The 18704-nt window shown below is 47.8% G+C and overlaps 1 protein-coding gene across 4 annotated transcripts in view; it reads right to left on the bottom strand.

Moving 5' to 3' along the window:
* Positions 1-3337: 3337 nt before the first annotated feature.
* Positions 3338-18704, bottom strand: part of FHDC1 (FH2 domain containing 1) — a 43412-nt gene continuing 28045 nt past the window's right edge. For 3 of the 4 annotated variants that reach the window (XM_030816243.1, XM_030816242.1, XM_003257848.4), the window contains exons 9-12: positions 18074-18144; positions 14939-15056; positions 10504-10668; positions 3338-8354 (exon numbers count right to left, since the gene is read on the bottom strand). In XM_030816243.1, coding sequence (XP_030672103.1) covers positions 6285-8354; positions 10504-10668; positions 14939-15056; positions 18074-18144 — 2424 coding nt within the window. In that variant the 3' untranslated portion in view covers positions 3338-6284. The remainder of the gene's footprint in view (positions 8355-10503; positions 10669-14938; positions 15057-18073; positions 18145-18704) is intronic. The other variant, XM_030816244.1, reaches the window with a different exon arrangement.

The following is an 18704-nucleotide window of genomic DNA, read 5'->3' as shown; positions in this document are numbered from 1 at the left end:
TCCAGATGACCATGCATGGCCATGCATATGACTGCAAGTCTTTATGTTTTAAGATCTAAGTTAGATCAGCTCCTCAGGCTCCTTTAGGCAGCTGTTCTCTTAATCGGATGCTGAGCTCAGAGTAAATGCTCTTTCTTGCTTGCTCAGAGTGAAACACAACTACATTGCCTGGACAGAGGCTGTAAGAGGGGTCCAGCATGGAGAACAGCTCATTAGCCTGCATGGGAACCCCGGAATTCTTACCAGTCCGCCTTCTTGCCTCTCTCCAGCCCAGTGGGTCTCAACAGCAGGAGGGAAAATGAATCAGTGGAAAATTGCTAAAGTGCAAATCTGGGGGCCCATCAGAAAGATTCTGGCTTGTAAGTCTGGGGTGGGACTAGGAGTCACCACCCCCAAGTAATTCTGCTGCGCACAGGAGCACTTCATGCTGTGAGTGCCGCTGGATGCTCCAACACTGTCAGGTCAGGAGCACCGAGGGAAGCTCACCACCTGCAGTGAACATCCCGGCTCTCACCAAGGTGGCTCAGTTCCCCAGCTACCAGCTAGCCTTGGCTCATGGGTCCATGGCCCTGGCCACACAAGTGGCCTCCCCACAGCCTCTGCCACCTTCTCATTAGTTGTCTAGCAGGCTAGGCTGAATCTAGCCTCCCTCCCAGAAAATAAGGCAGAGGATGTGCACCCTTCTGTTGGCCCAGTGTGCTCTCTATTAGGAAGAACAGCCAAAAGCCAATTACAGTTAGAGAAATGACCCATGTTTCCTGGAGTTGACCTGGGAGATGGAAACCCCTCTGTCTGCCTCTGCATTCAGCCCCGCCTCAAGAGCAGAGAGGTCTTTTCTTCTCCAGCAGCGGAGAGTGGACATCACTCCTCCGGTCACCAGTGCCCCGAAGCTGCAGTGCCTTCACCTGCACTTGATGGCAGGATGTAGAAGAGAAACATTCCTGGCACTCCTGGCCTTTTCCTTCAGGAACACTGCTGTAAGTGAGCTTCTCTTCTGTAGAAATTCCAATGCCGTAATCTACCCACACCTGGCATTGTAGGCCGCCTGGGCTGCTATAACAGAATACCATAGACCTAAGGTCTCACCAACAACAGAAATGTATTTTTCACAGTTCTAGAGGCTGGGAAGTTTAAGATCAGAGCACTGACAAACCCAGTGTTTGGTGAGAACCCGTTCATGGACGGTCACTTCTTGCTGTGTCCTCACATGGTGGAAGGGATGCTTGCGCATCCTCGGGCCTTCTTTATAAGGGCATTAATCCCATTCATGAGGGCTCCAGGCTCATGACCTAATCACTCCCCAAAAGCCCCACCTCCTAATCCTACCTCCTTGGAGTTAGGATTTCAACACAGGAATTTGAGGGGGAGCAAACATTCAGACCACAGCGGACAGGTTAAATAGCTTTATAATGTGCTATCCTGAAAACATACCCATAATTCATGAAAGGATTGCTCTGGGAAAGTGCGTTCTGAAATCCTCAAATCTCACTGCAAGCAAACTTAGGGAACATCCTTGGCTTGTGAGCTGGGGACTGCCTGCATGACTCAGCCCTTTAGTGTGTTTCTGAGGCGGGCAGGGGAAAGCCCAGGACCTGACTCCAGGAGCCTGGCACGACTCCGTCAGTGAGAACCTGGAATAGGCATCCTCCCTGAAACGCCTAGGTGCCTCCCTCCACAGCTCATAGTCAGGGATATCAGGCTCCTGGTGGGCCCTTGGTAAAGGGTCTGTGAATGAACAACTATGAACGCTGCTTGCAGCCAGTCCAATTGTCCTATCTACCAATCAGGAAGCCAAAAGCCCCATTGCAGAGCTCTGGACCAGCAGACAGAAAAGCCGTTTTCTTCAACTACAATGTTAACTCTTGTCTTCACTTAGGAGATCCAGTGAGCTGTGGGACATCCAAACCGGGAGATATTAGTGGATGAAAAGCCCCGAGGTTCGGTGCTCTGGGTTATGTTTTCAACCCTGCCACAGATTCGGTCTGAGCTATGCATTCTTTCCCCGCAGATGCTGAGCAGGATGATTCTGCAGAGACCCTGGTGCCCTGGTTGGTTTGTGCTCACGGCCCAAATAATTTTAAGCAGTGCTTAATGAGTGATCAGATGCAATGTCCTTTATTCAAATTTGGTTTATACATTTGATGCTTATATGCGTTTGGGGACATACAGCAAAAAAGTTCTCTCTTCTATTTTTCTGACAGGGTTGGAGCATGTAGCAAAAATATAATGATGAATTAAGTTTCAATGGAAAATTCTGTAAAATTGCAAAATGTCATCATTGCCATATGGGGGGAGGTAGGGAAAGGATACTGCACCCTTAGAGGCAGAAATTCACAAATGTGCACACCCCCGAAGGTGAATTAATAGTTCTACCATAGTCTTCTGGGGTCCCTCACCCTAATGCATATATATGCAGTCTTGAATGAACAATTAGGTGATGGTGGCCCCTTTAATTTAATGAATTTCTTTAGGAGGATGAAACCACAGGTTCTTTATGAAAGCCATAAAATAAAAGGGAAGGAGAAATGGAAGATTACTTGAGACCCATTAGAAAAATAAAAAGCTTTCTTGGTGGGGGGACAGGGGCGGTACATGTCAGTAATCCCTTGAACAGCAGGATTGAAGGTTTAGGGAGGAGTCTGGTGTCCCAAACTGCTTACAACACAGACAAGACCAGCTTCTAAATGTTCAGGGAGCAAGCAGCAACTCCCAACAAGAACATCATTTACTCTCATCTGCTGATTCTGACCCAGGGATGTTCCTCTAGCCCACTTCAGACAAAGCAGGTAAGTAGCTAGGACTGAAATATGACATAATCCGAGGTATGAGGTGTATCTGAGGCACAATCCCCACTCCTTTTCAAATATGCACAATGCTGGTCATATCAAGCCATCTCTCCCTCCTCTCTGCTCATTCCTGAGTCAGCCATGAGGTGAGCTGTGATTTCCTAATGGTGTCCTGAACCAAAATGCAGGACACCCAGGACACCATCTAGACTTGCCGGGCCCACGGAGATGACATAAAACTTAGCTCAGCATGGAATAACGTGAGCTGCGCACTCCATGGATAGCCTGCATGTCAGAGGCGGGGTTACATCCCCACGGCCTGGGGCAAGGCCCATTCCCTAAGTCCTCAATTACGAGCAGGTTCTGTGCTAGCAAGAAGACACACAGCCAACAGCCTCATTTACGCTCTCGAGCCTTTGGAGGACAAATCAGCTGCATCCCAACCCTCCCTCGCCTCCTGGATCTCTGCTTCTCTCTGGGCAGGAAATTGAATACTCTCCCAGCAAGATCACACAGACACACCCATGGAAGAAGCTGAGATGAAACACGACTCTCATAAACAGGAACTTTATTAAACTACATGTTACATAAAAGAACATATAAATGGACCTTTAAATACATTCAGTTTATTTTAAACAAATTTACATAGAAACTTATTTACATTTCTCCATTGTATTCTTAAATTATTTTTCCAAGCTTACTACCGATAAAAGGTAATACAATGATCATCTGCTCACACAGATGCATACAGAAGTTGTCCACAGGGCTAAGTAAAGCACCACTTCCCAGGAAACACAGCTTATTAGATCTTCCAGCAACAACTCATGCTGAAGGTGCTCTCTTCTGAACAGCCCTTGAGGTGAGGCTTTTGCTTTAGAGATGCTGGGGGTTGGTTCTGAGGAGCTGATCCAGGGCAGAGATGGGTCCTTGCTGATTGACCTGACTTGGACTCATAGAGGTGGAAGGACCCGTGGAGACCATCATCGAGGCCATGGCCCTACATCTGTGATATGGGAAACGGGCTTGGGAAGAGGTAGTGACTTCCCAAAGTCACCCAGCATCCGTGATAGAGGGAGGGCCTGGGAGCTCGGTACCCAGGGTTCCTCCAAGAGGTCCCAACCCCTCTGCTATCCACAAATCCACAAACTTAGACTCACTTGCATCCATTTTCCACCACCATGGACCTTATGCTTTGAACTGTTTTGTCTACCTGATTAAATATATAACTTCTTAGGCTTCTTGAGATGGTGAAAAGCAGCTCAGGATTCCCATAAGCATCTTTGTGGAGCCCCGGAAATACCTACTCAGGGCCGTTTTTACAAGAGGTTTTGTGGTCGTGCTTTACTACTTCAGCCATAATGTTTACCTTTACAACTCAGCTGACTTATGGAAGCTCAGCATTTCCAATTAACTTAGATGAAAGGCAACAGTCTGCAGAAGGGAGGCTCTAAGGTCAACCACGTGGATTCCCCACAAACGCATCATATTTGCCTAAATCCATCTATCTACCAATGTCAGATCTAAAATGAGGTTTCACTAATAAGTGACCTAAAATAAAAAAAAAACCACACACAAAAAAAAGTTTCTTAAAAAAAAAAAGTTCCAAGAATTTCCCCATTTCCCAATTAGTCTCAGAGGAGTCGTGAAATGGGCACTGGGTAGAAAAAGTCCATGTTTTCAACTCTTTCTTTTGAATAAAGCCTGATTCCCCCACTCTGCCCCCAAACTTTTCCTGATGATATACATTCTTCTGAAAGCAATTTCATGCTTTTAGTCTGCTTTAGCAAACTTGATTTGGTTCTTCTCAGGATTTAAAAACCATTGTACCAAGGAGGAGATGTCAACGTTAAAAACTATTATTAAGAGACAGAGACAAGGAGAGAGACAGACTCTCTCCAGGCCATGTTAGAAAAGAAGGAAATGCTGGGAGCACACAAAGAGAGAAGAAAGGCTGGGAGACAGAATGGTTTGCACCTCCCTGTAACCAGAGTGAACACAGGTCATAGCAGCCTTCACTCAGTTTTATAACAGACACACGAATGGAGGAACACGGGATTGGAAAGACGCACGCTGTCAAACAGCCCTGATGCCTTTCCACTAAAATATGGCACTTCTAGATTCCAGAGAAATCCAGCATTCTACCAGGGGCTGCCACCCATCTGCAGGGAAGCCTGCCCTGCAACCATGAGGACCCCGAGGCTCATACTCCGCTGCTCACAATGTGCGCCCTGAATACATGAAAGCATCTGATTTCTGTCTGAGTCCAACTTTCCCTCCTGTTCCTAGACAGATTCACACCCAGAGTCATGCACAGAGAAGTGGGCAAGCCAGACAATCTTCAGGGAGACACAGCCCATCACAGGATACCCAAGGCTTGTGGGGAAGTCCAGTTGCCAGCAACGGACGGTGTGTGGGCAGGTGAAACTCCGAGGCCAGAGAACACAGGAAGATACAAATATCTTCATACTGAGGATATGCTGGCCAAGTGTGGTGGCTCACACCTGTAATCCCAGCACTCTGGGAGGCTGAGGTGGGAGGATCACTTGAGCCCAGGAGTTCGAGATCAGCCTGAGCAACATATTGAGATCCCATCTCTACAAAAGATAAATTAAAAAAAAAAACAAGTAGCCAGGCGTGGTGGTGCACGCCTGTAGTCCCAGCTCCTAGGGAGGCTGAGGTGGGAGGATCACTTGGGTCTGGGAGGTCAAAGCTGCAGTGAGCTATGATTGTGCCACTGTACTCCAGTCTGGGAGACAGAGCAAGACCCTGTCGCAAAAAAATACATATGTATTTTTTTCCTGGGAGGCATTTCACTCTGCAAAAGGAACAAAAACTAAAACATTTCATTTTTGTTTTGTTTTGAGACAAGGTCTCACTCTGTCACCCAGGCTGGAGTGCAGTGGTGGGGTCCTGGCCTCAAGTGATCTTCCCATCTCAGCGTTCAGAGTGGCTGGGGCCACAGGCATGTGCCACCACACTCGGCTAAATTTTGTATTTCTGATAGAGACGGGGTTTCTCCATGTTGCCTAGGCTGGTCTCGAACTCCTAGGCTCAAGCAATCCACCCACTTTAGCCTCCCAAAGTGCTGGATTACAAGCGTGAACCACTGCACCTAGCTAATTTTTATATTAAAAAGAAAGTCTTTGATATATAAAAACTGGCCAGAAAAAAACTTTTTTGACTTGTTTCATAAGAATGTCACCTTACACTCCTATTCTTTCTTGGGATGTGGGCTTTGGGGGAGGGTGGGGTGCATGGGGGAGGTGTGGCCATCACAGTAGTGAACGTGCATCTATCTGGACGCTGGACTGCAGCAGGGCTCAGCACAGCAGGCTGCAGTTCACAGGCCACCTGGACTGTGCCATCCCAGCGTCACTAACAGTGGCACCAGTGGCTGCTTTATCTGTAACAAAAACACGCTGCCTCTTTCCCCATCCTCGTCCCAGAAGTCGGTCTTCACCGTCTGAATCCCAGGAGGCGGGAGAGGACAGACACCCATCACTTCCATAAGGGATTGAGGATTCCCCCCAGCGTGGTCCGACTGGAGTCCTTCCGACGGAGGGAGGCCCTTTCCCCAGCCCCTCTGGCCTTCAGAGGGGCCTCCGTGTTGGCACTGGGACCCTCTGCAGACTCTGGGCACTTCTTGGGGGCCCGGGCACTGCTGGCTCGCCTCAAAGTGCCGCTGTCCTTGGGAGCAGCATCCTCGGGGTCCCCTTTCACCCTCAGCTGCCGCTGTGACACTGTCCGGGTGATGCCGGGGGCTTTGGCCACGGGCGGAAGATCTGTTCTCATGCTTCGAGAGGAGGAGGCCACCGTGTTCCGGGCAAAGCTCGGGACACGGGGTAGTTCATGGGGGACGCTGGGCACTGGCGGGGTCTTCGGCTCTTCTTTGGGACTCTCAGGGCCCTCGGAGTGGGCGCGGCAGGTCTTATTTTCCTCAGGCTTCTGTCTAGGGAGGTTCCTGAGTGGTTTGGCACTGGGCTTCTTGAAAGAACCCCTGGGCTGCAGGGGGACGTCCCTCCCTGGACGGGTGCTGCCGGAGCCACTGCTGCCCCGCAGCAGCCTCTGCTCCTCGGCGCCTGTGGAGGGCCTCCTGGGCGACGTGTCCGAGGCCCTCCGCACGGAGTTCTGGCGTGACCACACAGTATCTGTGCTGCTGGGGGGATTCTGGGAGGGCCCCCGGGATGACAGCTCTGGTCGCCTCCAGCCGGCGCCTCTGCTGGACTTGGCGATGGGCATGGCCTTGCGCATGCTCTCGTTCTCCGACGCGGTCAGGGTCCGCACGGGCTTGGCCACTGCCCCCTGGCTCCGCCGGGCGCTCCCGGGCTTGGAGGTCCCAGGAGACGCCTCTTTCAGGGAGCCTCTCTTTGGTGCTACAACATCTTTCCTTTTGGTGGGTTTGTCCCTGGGCGGGCCACCCTTGCAACTGGGCTCACTATCCACAGACACGGGGGCAGGAGCCTCCCCAGTGGGGCTGGATGTAGGGTTGGAGGAGACTTGGCTGTCCCCCATTTCTCCAACCCCAGAGGACATAGAGCCATCCCCTTCCCCGCCTTCCTCTGGGTCCCCACCTCTGGGTCTGGAGTCGCTTCCCTCTGAGCAGTCCAGGGTCAGTGAGCAGTCGGTGGTGTCTGAGATGCAGAACAGAGGCCTAGGATCTTTGCTCTCAGGGTCGCTGCTACCCACAGATCCCAAAGCCGCACTTCCAGGCTCATCAGGGGCAGCCTTGCCGTCCTCCAGGGCTGGGCTGAGACTCCCCAGGGCATCTCTGCCCATGGGTGTCAGGCTGCTGCTGCTGGCACTGAGGGACTGTGGGCCCCCATGCCCCACAGACTCTAGCTCCATCGGGCTGAAGTCACTCAAAGTCAGCTGGGAGGTCTCCACGCTCTGGGAACCCTGGAGGTTGAACTGGGCCAGCCCTGTCACCAGCTCATGCTCCTTAATTCCCAGAGCCAATGGCGAGAGAGGAGGAGACTGTGCTGAGCCCAGGCTCACCGGCTCACTGTACCTCTTTCGGAGGACACTGACGCCGTGGCGCCGAGCTCTGGGGAAGGCAGAGGCAGGGTCCTCAGGCTGGGCAGCTGGAAGCTGGTGCCCCCGTGCTGAGGGTGGGTTGGGGGCCTCCTCCTGGCCCCCCGAGGCCTGAGGTTTGTGTGCAAAGCTGGAGTCCTGGTGCCTCACTTCTGCAGGCTCCAGGCAGGCTATCGTGGGCCGGGCCTGCCGGGGGCTGCTCCGGGGCAGGCTGTGGAACTTATTGGGCTCCTCAGGGCTGCCGGTGGAGCTCTCCAAGAAGGTCAGCAGCTCCCGGTCAGCAGAGGGACCCAGGGAGAGGCGGGAGCGGCGGGTGTTCGGGGGCCGGTAGGAGGGGCTGGAGGGGCTGATGGGCCTGGGGTGCAGGAAAGGGAGCAGGCCCTCTGCACCCTTCTTGGTCAGCAGCTCCACATCATTCTCACTGCTGCTCCGGCCAAATGCTCCCAGCTCCCCAGTTGCCCAGGAGCGCTGCTTCTTCTCCTGCTCCTTCAGCCTCTGCAGCTGCCTCAGCTCCTGCTCCTTCCGGTCGTGGTTGTCCTGAGGGATGGAGAGAAGCCCAAAGATGCATGAGACATGTGGGACCAATGTGCAGTTCCAGAGCCACCTACGTTGAGAGCCAAAGAAAGATACAGGCATGGAGGGGAGCTCTGGGTCATGTCTTACACCAAGAAAGAGGCTGTCTGTGTGTGTGCACACACGTGTGTGTGTGTGTGTGTGTGTGTGTGTGTGTGTGTGTGTGTAGAAGGAGGGTGAGGCTCTCCAGAGCTACTAGGGATCTGACCAGAAGGGGTGAATGCTGTAGACCTGGCCCAACAATCTGTCTACAGTTTTTATCTGATCCTTGGGCCCAATTTCCAGCTTTCCAGCCAAGGCACTGCTCAGTGGAGGCTGCCATTCCACATATGCATGCGACCTCAACTCCAAGGAAAGCCAACTCTGTTTCTGAGCAGTATGAGACAGCGAGGACTTCCAGGAAAGGGCTATATAGGCAATAGCTGAGAGAAAAATACTGTGGGTGTTTAAAGAGTGAGCCTCAAATTGTACTTCTGTGCAGCATGGATCTGTCCTACACACATCCATGTGTAGCACATTCTACTTAACAATGATTTGGATGTATTAATGTATAGCCATGATATTAAGAGATGCTCTGTTCAGCTCTGTTCCCTGACTGCTCCTTGGTAAAGCAGCACCACATGTGGCATGGTGGCTCTGCCAGCTGCAGCCTGCAGCACATGGCTCTGCCTCTCACATCCTAGCCTGTTCCCACAATCAGAGAAGAGGAAGAGGAGCAGGTGTGCTTTACAAATCTTTCAACCCTTCACCCTGCTCCAGGGTACCCAGCCCTTCCCATCGAAACCGCACCAGAACAAGCTCACATACCGAAGCACACTCTACCACCTGGCCATGCACTTTAAGTAGATTTGTGTCATGGAAATATGTGGATCTCACAGCCCAAATGTGTTATTGTCAGCAGTTTTACTTGACAATCAATTTCCTCCAATGATAGCCTTTCCCTTCCAAGTTTCTGTGGGGCTCTAGCTGGGGACTCTTGGCTCCGCCTGCAGCTCTGGCCTCAGCCTCCCACCTCGTCCCCAAGTCTCTCGGGCCTTCTTTCAAGGTTGCCTGTGGTGGTGGTGGGGCCGGTGCCTGGCTCTTTGGACAGTGGGGCTGAGAGCATCACACAGGTGGCCTCACAGGCCTATGGAATTCCTGGGAGTGAGGGCCTCATTAAGAGCCAACTTGGCCTTGACACCCACCACTGCCTCCCACAGCTGAGCTCACTTCTTGGCCAGAGGAGCGCAAACGTGGCCACAGGCTGAGCCTCCTTCTCTTAACTGGATAGAGAAAGGAGGGGTCGAGAACACAAAGCAATTCTGGGCTTGAGATAAATCTGACCAATCCCTCAAAGAAATTCAGCTATGGACTAAGCTGCATTCCAACTGGAGGAGGAGAGATGACTCATGAGCTTTGCTTCCTCATCACCACCCAAAATGAAGGGATGTGAGTGACCGGTTTGCTTTCAATTGACAAATTAAAGTTTTACTTGAAAGCCAAGCAACCCAGAGAGTTTTCTGGCTTCTACATTAAACCCAGAGATGACTGGAATTGGTGGTTGAAGGGCAAGAAATGTAGCTGCTTTGCTCAGTACGGCAGCAGGCTTTGTGGTTATTTGGGAATCTGGAAGACCACTCTGGGGAGGACGACATGGTTGCCCTGGTGCCAATCCCACAGTGACGGCAGCGGAGCTTGGAAGAAGGGAAAGGGAGGGCCATTCCATCATCCCACCACAACAGAAGTCTCCCTGAAAGAGGACGTTCTCTTCTGGGAGCGGGTGAGAAAGACATTCAGGATCTTCAAGAGACTTTTAAATGGTATGACTGCCATCATGGAGGAACTTTACTAATAAAATGCTCTCAAGGCATTAATGTGAGTGTCAGGCAGCCTGTGTACCAAAGTAGCAGAGGCAGTCAAATGCCGCCCCTGATGCTATGCAAGCCTGCGGGGCTGGGATGGCAGAGCCACTTTCCAGCAATCCCAGCCAAGAGCCTGGCAATGCCACCTGGGCCAGATGTTCCCGAAACCGTGGAGATGCAAAGTGCCTTTCTGTGGTGAGCAGAGGACTAGGTCGAGAAGAAGGAAAATAAAAATCCAAGCAACGCCGAGACACAGATGCTGCCAGACGTACCTTAACTGCTTTGTTGAATTTGGTACAGAAATCTCTAAATATCTGAAAGCATTCATCCAGTTTCATGGTTTTTTTGTCTTCACAGAAAAAATCTATAAGGGTGTAGGCCTCGTCCTGGAGCTCTTGTTTCCAGCATTCCAGTTCCCTCAGCTTTTCTATGGCAAACTGCAGAAAAACAAACGAACACACACTGAGGTAAACGTGGTCAGCTGAGGCAGCGCCGGGCACTGCATCCGGTGCCCAGAGAAGACATACTCTGGGGTTTCATTTCAGGTCTTGGAAAAGGAAGGTTTATTGCAAGGCCAACGCAATCAGAGCCAAAAGGAAAATAATTCAACCCAGACCAAGCCTCGGGGAAAGCAAGGTGAACTCCCGCGTGAGACCTAGACTAAGCAACTAGATTTAAGAGCTTTAACCTGCAGAATGTCACTAACAAAATGTTCACTTTTAATGTCACTGAAAAAAATTACACGGGTATACAACTGGTTTTTACCAAGGAAGATCCATTTTGCATCTGTTCCTCCTCCTCTTAAAATTGAGTCTTACACTGGTCAAGAGTTTACTTTAGGGTCCCTGAAGCTACTCGCTGTACTGATGCATTATCAATTTTGCCCCACTGAGTGGGTGTCTAAACTTAACCCCAAATGAGCTCTGTGAGGGTCAGGGTCACCCCCACAGGACCAAAGCCCTCATGCCTAAACCCGGGGTGCTGATCCAAGTCAGCTGGGAAGCTTGGCAACAGGCCATGCCTGTATTCCTCCCGTTCAATTTCACAGGTTTGGGGTGGACTCAACACTAATATTTTCTGAAAGCACCACCCCAGGAGATTCTGATGGGTCCCGATGGCTAGGCATTACTGTCCTTTACAAATCCACCCTCTTCGCTTCTTCATTTTCTCCTAATTCTTCTAGGACAAATAAGTCTCTGAGGCCCCTATGCATTCTGGTACTGCCGCAACACAGAGATGGGAAGGAAGGAAGCCTGTTTTCCTCCAATGAGTTCCAAGGCCTTCAGCATGGAATCTGCTATGTCTAAGGGTCACACACACTTCCCCGATGGCAGTTCAGTGACAACATGGGGAGCTGCATGAGGAAGCAGTATGGTGCAGAGAAAAAGGGCTCCATAGCAGCCACAGCCCACGAGAATGAACATTTGGAATCACACTGAAGTCTTATGTTGAGACAGGGTCTCACTCCATTACCCAGGCTGGAGTACAATGGTGTGATCATGGCTCACTGTAGCCTCGACCTCCTGGGCTCAAGCAATCCTCCCACCTCGGCCTCCTGAGTAGCTGGGACTATAGCTATGCACCATCACACCCAGTTAATATTTAAATATTTTGTAGAGACAGGGTTTCCCTATGTTTCCCAGGAAGGCCTCAAGCCATCCTCCCGCCTCAGCCTCCCTAAGTGCTGGGATTACAGGGGTAAGCAACTGCGCCTAGCCTATGTTGCTTCCTTGTTTACTGGGAAATAATGGCTATATGAAGAAGGAATGAATGAAGTATGTTACTTTATGAAATCACATGTATCACGTTTTTAAAAAAGGTTATATTTGAAAACATTTTTTGAGTGAAGTGGGGATGGGCTGGGAAATGGTAAAGCTAAAGTTGCCCACTTTGGAGGGGTGGAACTGCTGTTTGAACCTGCGTGGAGAGCTACAGAACCTACAGGCAAATTCTGTGAACATGCCACCTCCTACCCACTCCAACCCACTTTCCCCCTTAAAAGCCCTTCTCTTAAAGCAAACACACTCAAGAGGTAGTAGGAAACCAAAACTATGTAGGAAACCAAATACCAGAGAAAGTAACCACCTGAGTCAGTAGCCCAAGGCAGTGTGTGCATTCGTGCTGTATTTTTCTTTATACAGGAATGGTATTAATGAAAGCATAAATCTTTGCCTGTCATTCTTCCACAGGGAGAAAGATGGATTCCAGCCAAGAACAGCTCAGCTACAGAAAAATAGGCCTCTTGACAAGAATCTACATGGGAGCTCAGCTCCACCTCGTATGTTTCATCTCTAGATCCTGTGGGGATTGACAGAGTACCAGGAAGGAAAAACTTAAACACACTGAAGTCACCCTTTGGACTTGGGAAAATGAAACATTCTGAGTGTGGATCTGAACAGTAACCACACGTGAAGTTACCGGCCAGGAGTTCTACATGATTAGGGCCAGAAATGGAAAAGTTCAAAGCTACACTGGCAAAGCAAGAATGACAACAGGTTAGCAGCTGTAGTGTCCAATTCAACCTTACATCTCTAACTTGCCTGCTACAAACCGAAGTTTCAGACAAGTTTACTCAGTATTTCTTACTCCAAGGGTGAAAATGCTGAAATAGATCTGCAAAAATGTGTTTCTGTTATTTTTCTGCTCTGAATCCTTGAAGAATTCCCCACTTCTTATGGCATAGAGTTTGAGTCCAGCATTCAGACTGGTGTTCAGAGACCTGAGAGGCCTGACCCTGACCTACCTTGAAAAATTTTATCTCACCTATTCAAAAGGAAGTTGAATTTAAGAAAGAAAAGTATGCAGCTGTATGAAACGTTTTACTTATAGAGATAAAAATGACTGGGTTGGCGTGGTGGCTCAAGCCTGTAATCCCAGCACTTTGGGAGGCAGGCGGATCACGACGTCAGGAGATCGAGACCATCCTGGCTAACACGGTGAAACCCCATCGCTACTAAAAATACAAAAAATTATCATGGTGTGGTGACACGCGCCTGTAGTCTCAGCTGCTCAGGAGGCTGAGGGAGGAGAATCACTTGAACCCAGGAGGCAGAGGTTGCAGTGAGCTGAGATCGTGCCACTGCACTCCAGCCTGGGTGACAGGGTGAGACTCTGTCTCGAAAAAGAAAAAAAACGACTGCCAGAAGGAAGCGTAAAGGGTTAAAACAAGACTGACTATGAAAAGCAGTCCAGAGGTGAGGCTAAGTCAGAGCTGTTCTTCATCCTAAGCTTCTCTGTGTGAATACTGACTATGAGATGGTAATAGTTAATATGAGAACTTGGAGGAATGAAACATCCAGAATTTTAATCTTGATGTGCGATGGTCCTTATTCTTGATTTTCTGGATTTGTTTAATGCATTTGTTTACTGTTCAGTATTTTTGTGGTGTTGGTGGTGGTGTTTGTAACAAGAAAATTAGTTTGGTTTTACTTGAAGGAAAATACAGAGCACATGTTTAATAATAAAAATAAACTCACAGCAGAGTCAAACAAAATCAAGCATCCACCGAAGGCCATAGTATTTTGAAGGAGCTGAATTAAGAAGCGACGGCTTCAGCTGGCACAACCTCAGGAGCACACTGTTCCTCGCCAGTGCCAAGGGCAGCCCTGCCACATGATTCCACCTCACAGCTCTCAAAACACTAACAACACTTCAGGTAGCACAGCCTTTCGCTGAAGACTAAAAGCATGAGATGGTGCTTATTATTATTTTTTTTTAATAAGGAAGATAAAAGAAGTATGTCAGACTATGCGATTAGTGAGTCACAGTGAGCTGTCACGAACATGTCCTCTCTGCTGTTTTTTTGTTGATGTTATTTGGAGCAGCTCCCGACACACCCTGTGGGCCCTGTGTACTCCTGGTGTTGATGGGCACAACTCTCATGTGTTCTGCTGCTCTCATTATAAAACATGCCAAAACGCAGCTTGTTTCTTCAACATAAACAAGTGAAGAAATGACAGCCCAAGTTCTAAGGCATCTTGATTTCTGTGGAACTTTGTTCTGTTATCCAAAAGTTTAATTGGTTTAGAAACAAAACCTGAGTTGCCAGGTATAGCCCAAGTGCTACTCCATGGCTGATACCAGTTCACCACAGTAAACTGCAATCATGCAAACTGAGCAGTGAACAACAGGAGCCTCGCAGAAGCACTGTCCCTAAACAAATACATCAGGCTTGGGCTGGGTGTGGTGGCTCACACCTGTAATCCCAGCACTTTGGGAGGCCCAGTGAGGGCGGATCACCTGAGGTCAGCTTGAGAGCAGCCTGGCCAACATGGCAAAACCCTGTCTCTACTGAAAAAATACAAAAATTAGCCAGGTGTGATGGTGCATGCCTGTAGCCCCAGCTACTCGGGAGGCTGAGGTCCTGCAGGAGAATTGCTTGAACCAGGGAGGCGGAGGTTGCAGTGAGCCAAGATCGCACCATTATACTCCAGCCTGAGTGACAGAGCAAGACTCCATCTCAAAACAAAGAAATAAACAAACAAGTCAAACAAACGAAAAGACAAAAAAAATACATCAGGCTTAGATCACATTTAACATCCTCTGCAAAGAATGGGCATGGAAATACCAAGTTCCTTTGACTAACTTGGAGAAAAAAAATATGAATGGGAACTGCTGCTTCCACAAATACACCCATGCAAATTTAACCAGCCCCGGGGTGCTGCTGGGAGACAAGATTAGAGGGACTGACTTGAGTCACCTACAAACCTGAAGAAAATCTTCCATTTGCTGACAAAGTTCACCATCCCGCTGGATATTTTCTTTTAGTGATTTTGTCCTGACAAACAGCAAGTGCAGTTCTGCCTCTGTGTTCTCCAGAGATAATCTAAAAGAAGAAAGGGGACAGTGGGCAGCTGGAACAAGGAAGCCACGTGTCATGTAGGTATATTAAATAAGACTAACTGTTGTTCAACCTTGGAAACAGAAGAGGAGAGCTACTGTGATGATATTTCCCTACCCTTGTATTTAGATCTTTTGCGTTTCCTCCTGTTTTAAGAGGTGATTCGTTTCTAAAGACATACACTGGTTCAAAGAGAGGAGGTTGTAACTGTGCTCTGATGGTAAGATAATCAAAACCATGGGACCTGTAAACCTTTTTGTAAACTAGCTCTGAACACCTTTATGCAATAAGCATTACAAACTAAATGCCAGTGGATTCCGGGATTCATATGCTTTCCATGGGCCACTAAACACAAATAGGAAACTCTAACCCACAAGAAGCAAGGCAGTATATGTTGATAATTCTAACACTAAAGGTAACAGTGAGAGAACAGCAGATTCCATGTTGTTCACCACAGGTGGCCAGAGCAAGCTTTCTATATTTTACAGAGAACTAAAACATAGCTAACAAATGTGCAACTTTTTTTTTTTTTTTGAGACACAATCTCCCTCTGTCACTCAGGCTGGATTGCAGTGGCCTCATCTCGGCTCACTGCAACCTCTGCCTCCTGGGTTCAAGCAATTCTCATGCCTCAGCCTCCAGAGTAGCTGGGATTATAGGCATGTGCCATCATGCCCAGCTTAATTTTTGTATTTTTAGTGGAGACAGGGTTTCGCCATGTTGGCCAGGCTGGTCTAGAACTCCTGAGCTCAAGTGATCTGCCCACCTCAGCCTCCCAAAGTGCTACGATTACAGATGTGAGCCACCAGGCCCAGCTGATTATGATTATTATTATTTTTTTTTTTTAAGAGACAGTCTCACTCTATTGCCCAAGCTGAAAAGCAGTGGCAAGATCATGGCTCACTGCAGCACTGACCTCCTGGGCTCAGGTGATCCTCTCACCACAGCCTTCCAAGTAATTGGGATCACAGGTGTGCGCCACCACACCCAGCTAATTTTTAAATTTTTTGTAGAGACAGGGTCTTACTATGTTGCCCAGTCTGGTCTCAAACTACTGGTCTCAAGCAGTCTTCCTGCCTTGGCCTCCCAAAGTGCTGGGATCACAGTCATCAGCCACCAAAGCCAGCCCTAATTCTGCAAATTAACGGTTGGATTGATTGCAATGCTTTTGTTATACACATCAAATCAAGATAGGCAGAATGTGGGCCTGGCATGGTAGCTCAGGCCTGTAATCCCAGCACTTTGGGAGGGTGGGGCGGGCAGATCACCTAAGGTCAGGAGTTCGAGACCAGCCTGGCCAACATGGTGAAACCCCGTCTCTACTAAAAATACAAAAAAATTAGCTGGGCATGGTGGTGGGTGCCTGTAGTCCCAGCTACTTGGGAGGCTGAGACAGGAGAATCACTTGAACCCAGGAGGCGGAGATTGCAGTGAGCCAAGATTGCACTACTGCACTCCAGCCTGGGTGACACAGTGAGGCTCTATCTCAAAAAAAAAAAAAAAAAAAAAAAAAGATAGGCAGAATGTGAATGATGGTTTTGTTACCCAGAAAATTGAGTAGGCGAAACCTAAAATGCATGTGAAATTCATAAATTAGGATGCATTCATGCTTCCATTGTCAATTCAAATGTTTCTTTGTGCAATAAAGTTTTCCACCTTCACTGGTCACCGGCACATATCTGAGACCTGTTTGTATTTCACAAGTGTATTTCACCTTCCATTTCAAATAAACAAGCTTGCTGAATAGGATTTTTCTAAGACAATATCTAGTTCCAATCCAGCTCTGACCAGAAACACCATTTCAAAAATATAATGCTAATTTCTATCTATATATCTCTTAGGAACATTTTTATACTAATTACAGTAAAAATGTTCCCACACAAATTTCTTTCAGTAATTCAAAAGTTCCTATCTTATAAGATGTCCATTCTTTTTGGAGAATAATCTAGACATCTGTAAACATGAATTATAAACTGTTTACACCTTTGAACTGATAATCCCACTTTGGGAAAGACATGTAATCTGTGGCTAGATGTTCATAGAATCAGTAACTTTGAGGTACAGGCCAGTGGCAGGGCTGTGAGCTATGGTTCATTTATTTATATGCATGTGGTTCACAGATGTCATACTTGGATACACTCAATAAGTATATGCTAGGAACTGGCTTGGCACATGAAGCGGTGGCTGAACTTGCTCATGAGAACCAACTGCGGGTGTCTTTTCCTAATCTATATTCAATAACGTATGTCAGTAGCTTGACATCAGCCATGGTGATGGTATTTACAACACGGAAATCAGCAAATGCTACAAATCAGGACTTTTTTCTCCAACAGCTGGTTATTGAACATTTACCGTGGGATGCGTGGATGTAATATAAATTTTAAAACACATATACAAAAGTCAAAATAGTATATACACACAGAGTCTAGCTACATTAAGATACATATCTACATTAGGATCAGAAGCAAATTAGAGTGATGTAATTAGAGCCTTATGTTTGGCAGATACTTTCTCTGTATGTGCCTTTCTCTGTGAGTGACTAATTTAAAGTAAAATCATTTCACAGCTCTTGGTACGGTTCCAAACTCTTTTAATGCAAAGGAAAATAAATGTACCATGTTAGATTCTACAAGGAAACAGTGAAATGTGGCCATGAAAGTTTGATTGATATCTACCAACTCCCAAGGAAATAGGTGGTGGTGTTTAAGCTCTATCTCTTGGGTATGGAGGGATTTGAAATTCTTAATCCATATTTTTTATACTGATGATATTCATTAGAATAGACTGAAATAGTTTCTTTAGTTTACAAATAAAGATTAAGTTTTCAAAACCCCCAAATTCCAAAGGTGCACACACACCTGGGTTAAGCAAATGAAGGACAGTCTGAAAGTTCAATGAAACAAAACCTTTTAGACTTTAAACCGGAATCTTAAAGTTTTAACTATTTATCAGTTTTCATAAAAAGGTAAAGAATCTCGAATTCTCACAATTCACTTGCTCACCTAGCAGTCTTCTGAACGTGATCCAATTTTTCTGAAAAGTTTAGAAGAATGGTATCTTTCTTTTGGGCTTCCTGGAACAAAAACAGAATTTTCTCTCACTATATTGATAAAACTGGAAGGAAATAATTTTCTTAGGGCTTAAAGGAATCTTAAAATCACTGCTCCTGTTTTTAAACTTGACACATTCAAAGCATTTCACGGAGACATGAACTCTGATACTCTTAGTAAGATGGGCTAGAACTCTCCGACTCTCAAGATACATTTAACTTTCCAGAGCAATTGCTCTTGACACAAAATACAATTAATGAGCATTTGGCTGCAGCTCAGCAGGGCCCCTTGTTTCTGAAAGAATCCAATATATCCTGCTTAAATACCACCCATACCTGTGAGCATGCCTTTAAATGAACGAGATACCTTCAGCTGTTAAACCAGTTTGCAAACAGAGTTTAATCAGAAGGTACAGGAGCCATGGCAGTGTTTGGATTCTTCACCTGTTCAGAAGGTGAGAGGAAGGCAAGTGGAAAGGAAGCAATGACTGACCCAGGAGGCCTCCCCACATGGACAGAGACCAAGTTACCCAGAGGGCCTGGACACCTGGATTCAGGAGAGCTTTGCCCGAATACTATCCACA

This window comes from Nomascus leucogenys, chromosome 7b (genome assembly GCF_006542625.1).
Source record: "Nomascus leucogenys isolate Asia chromosome 7b, Asia_NLE_v1, whole genome shotgun sequence".
Taxonomy (NCBI): Eukaryota; Metazoa; Chordata; class Mammalia; order Primates; family Hylobatidae; genus Nomascus; species Nomascus leucogenys.
This window is presented reverse-complemented; position numbering and strand designations above follow the sequence as displayed.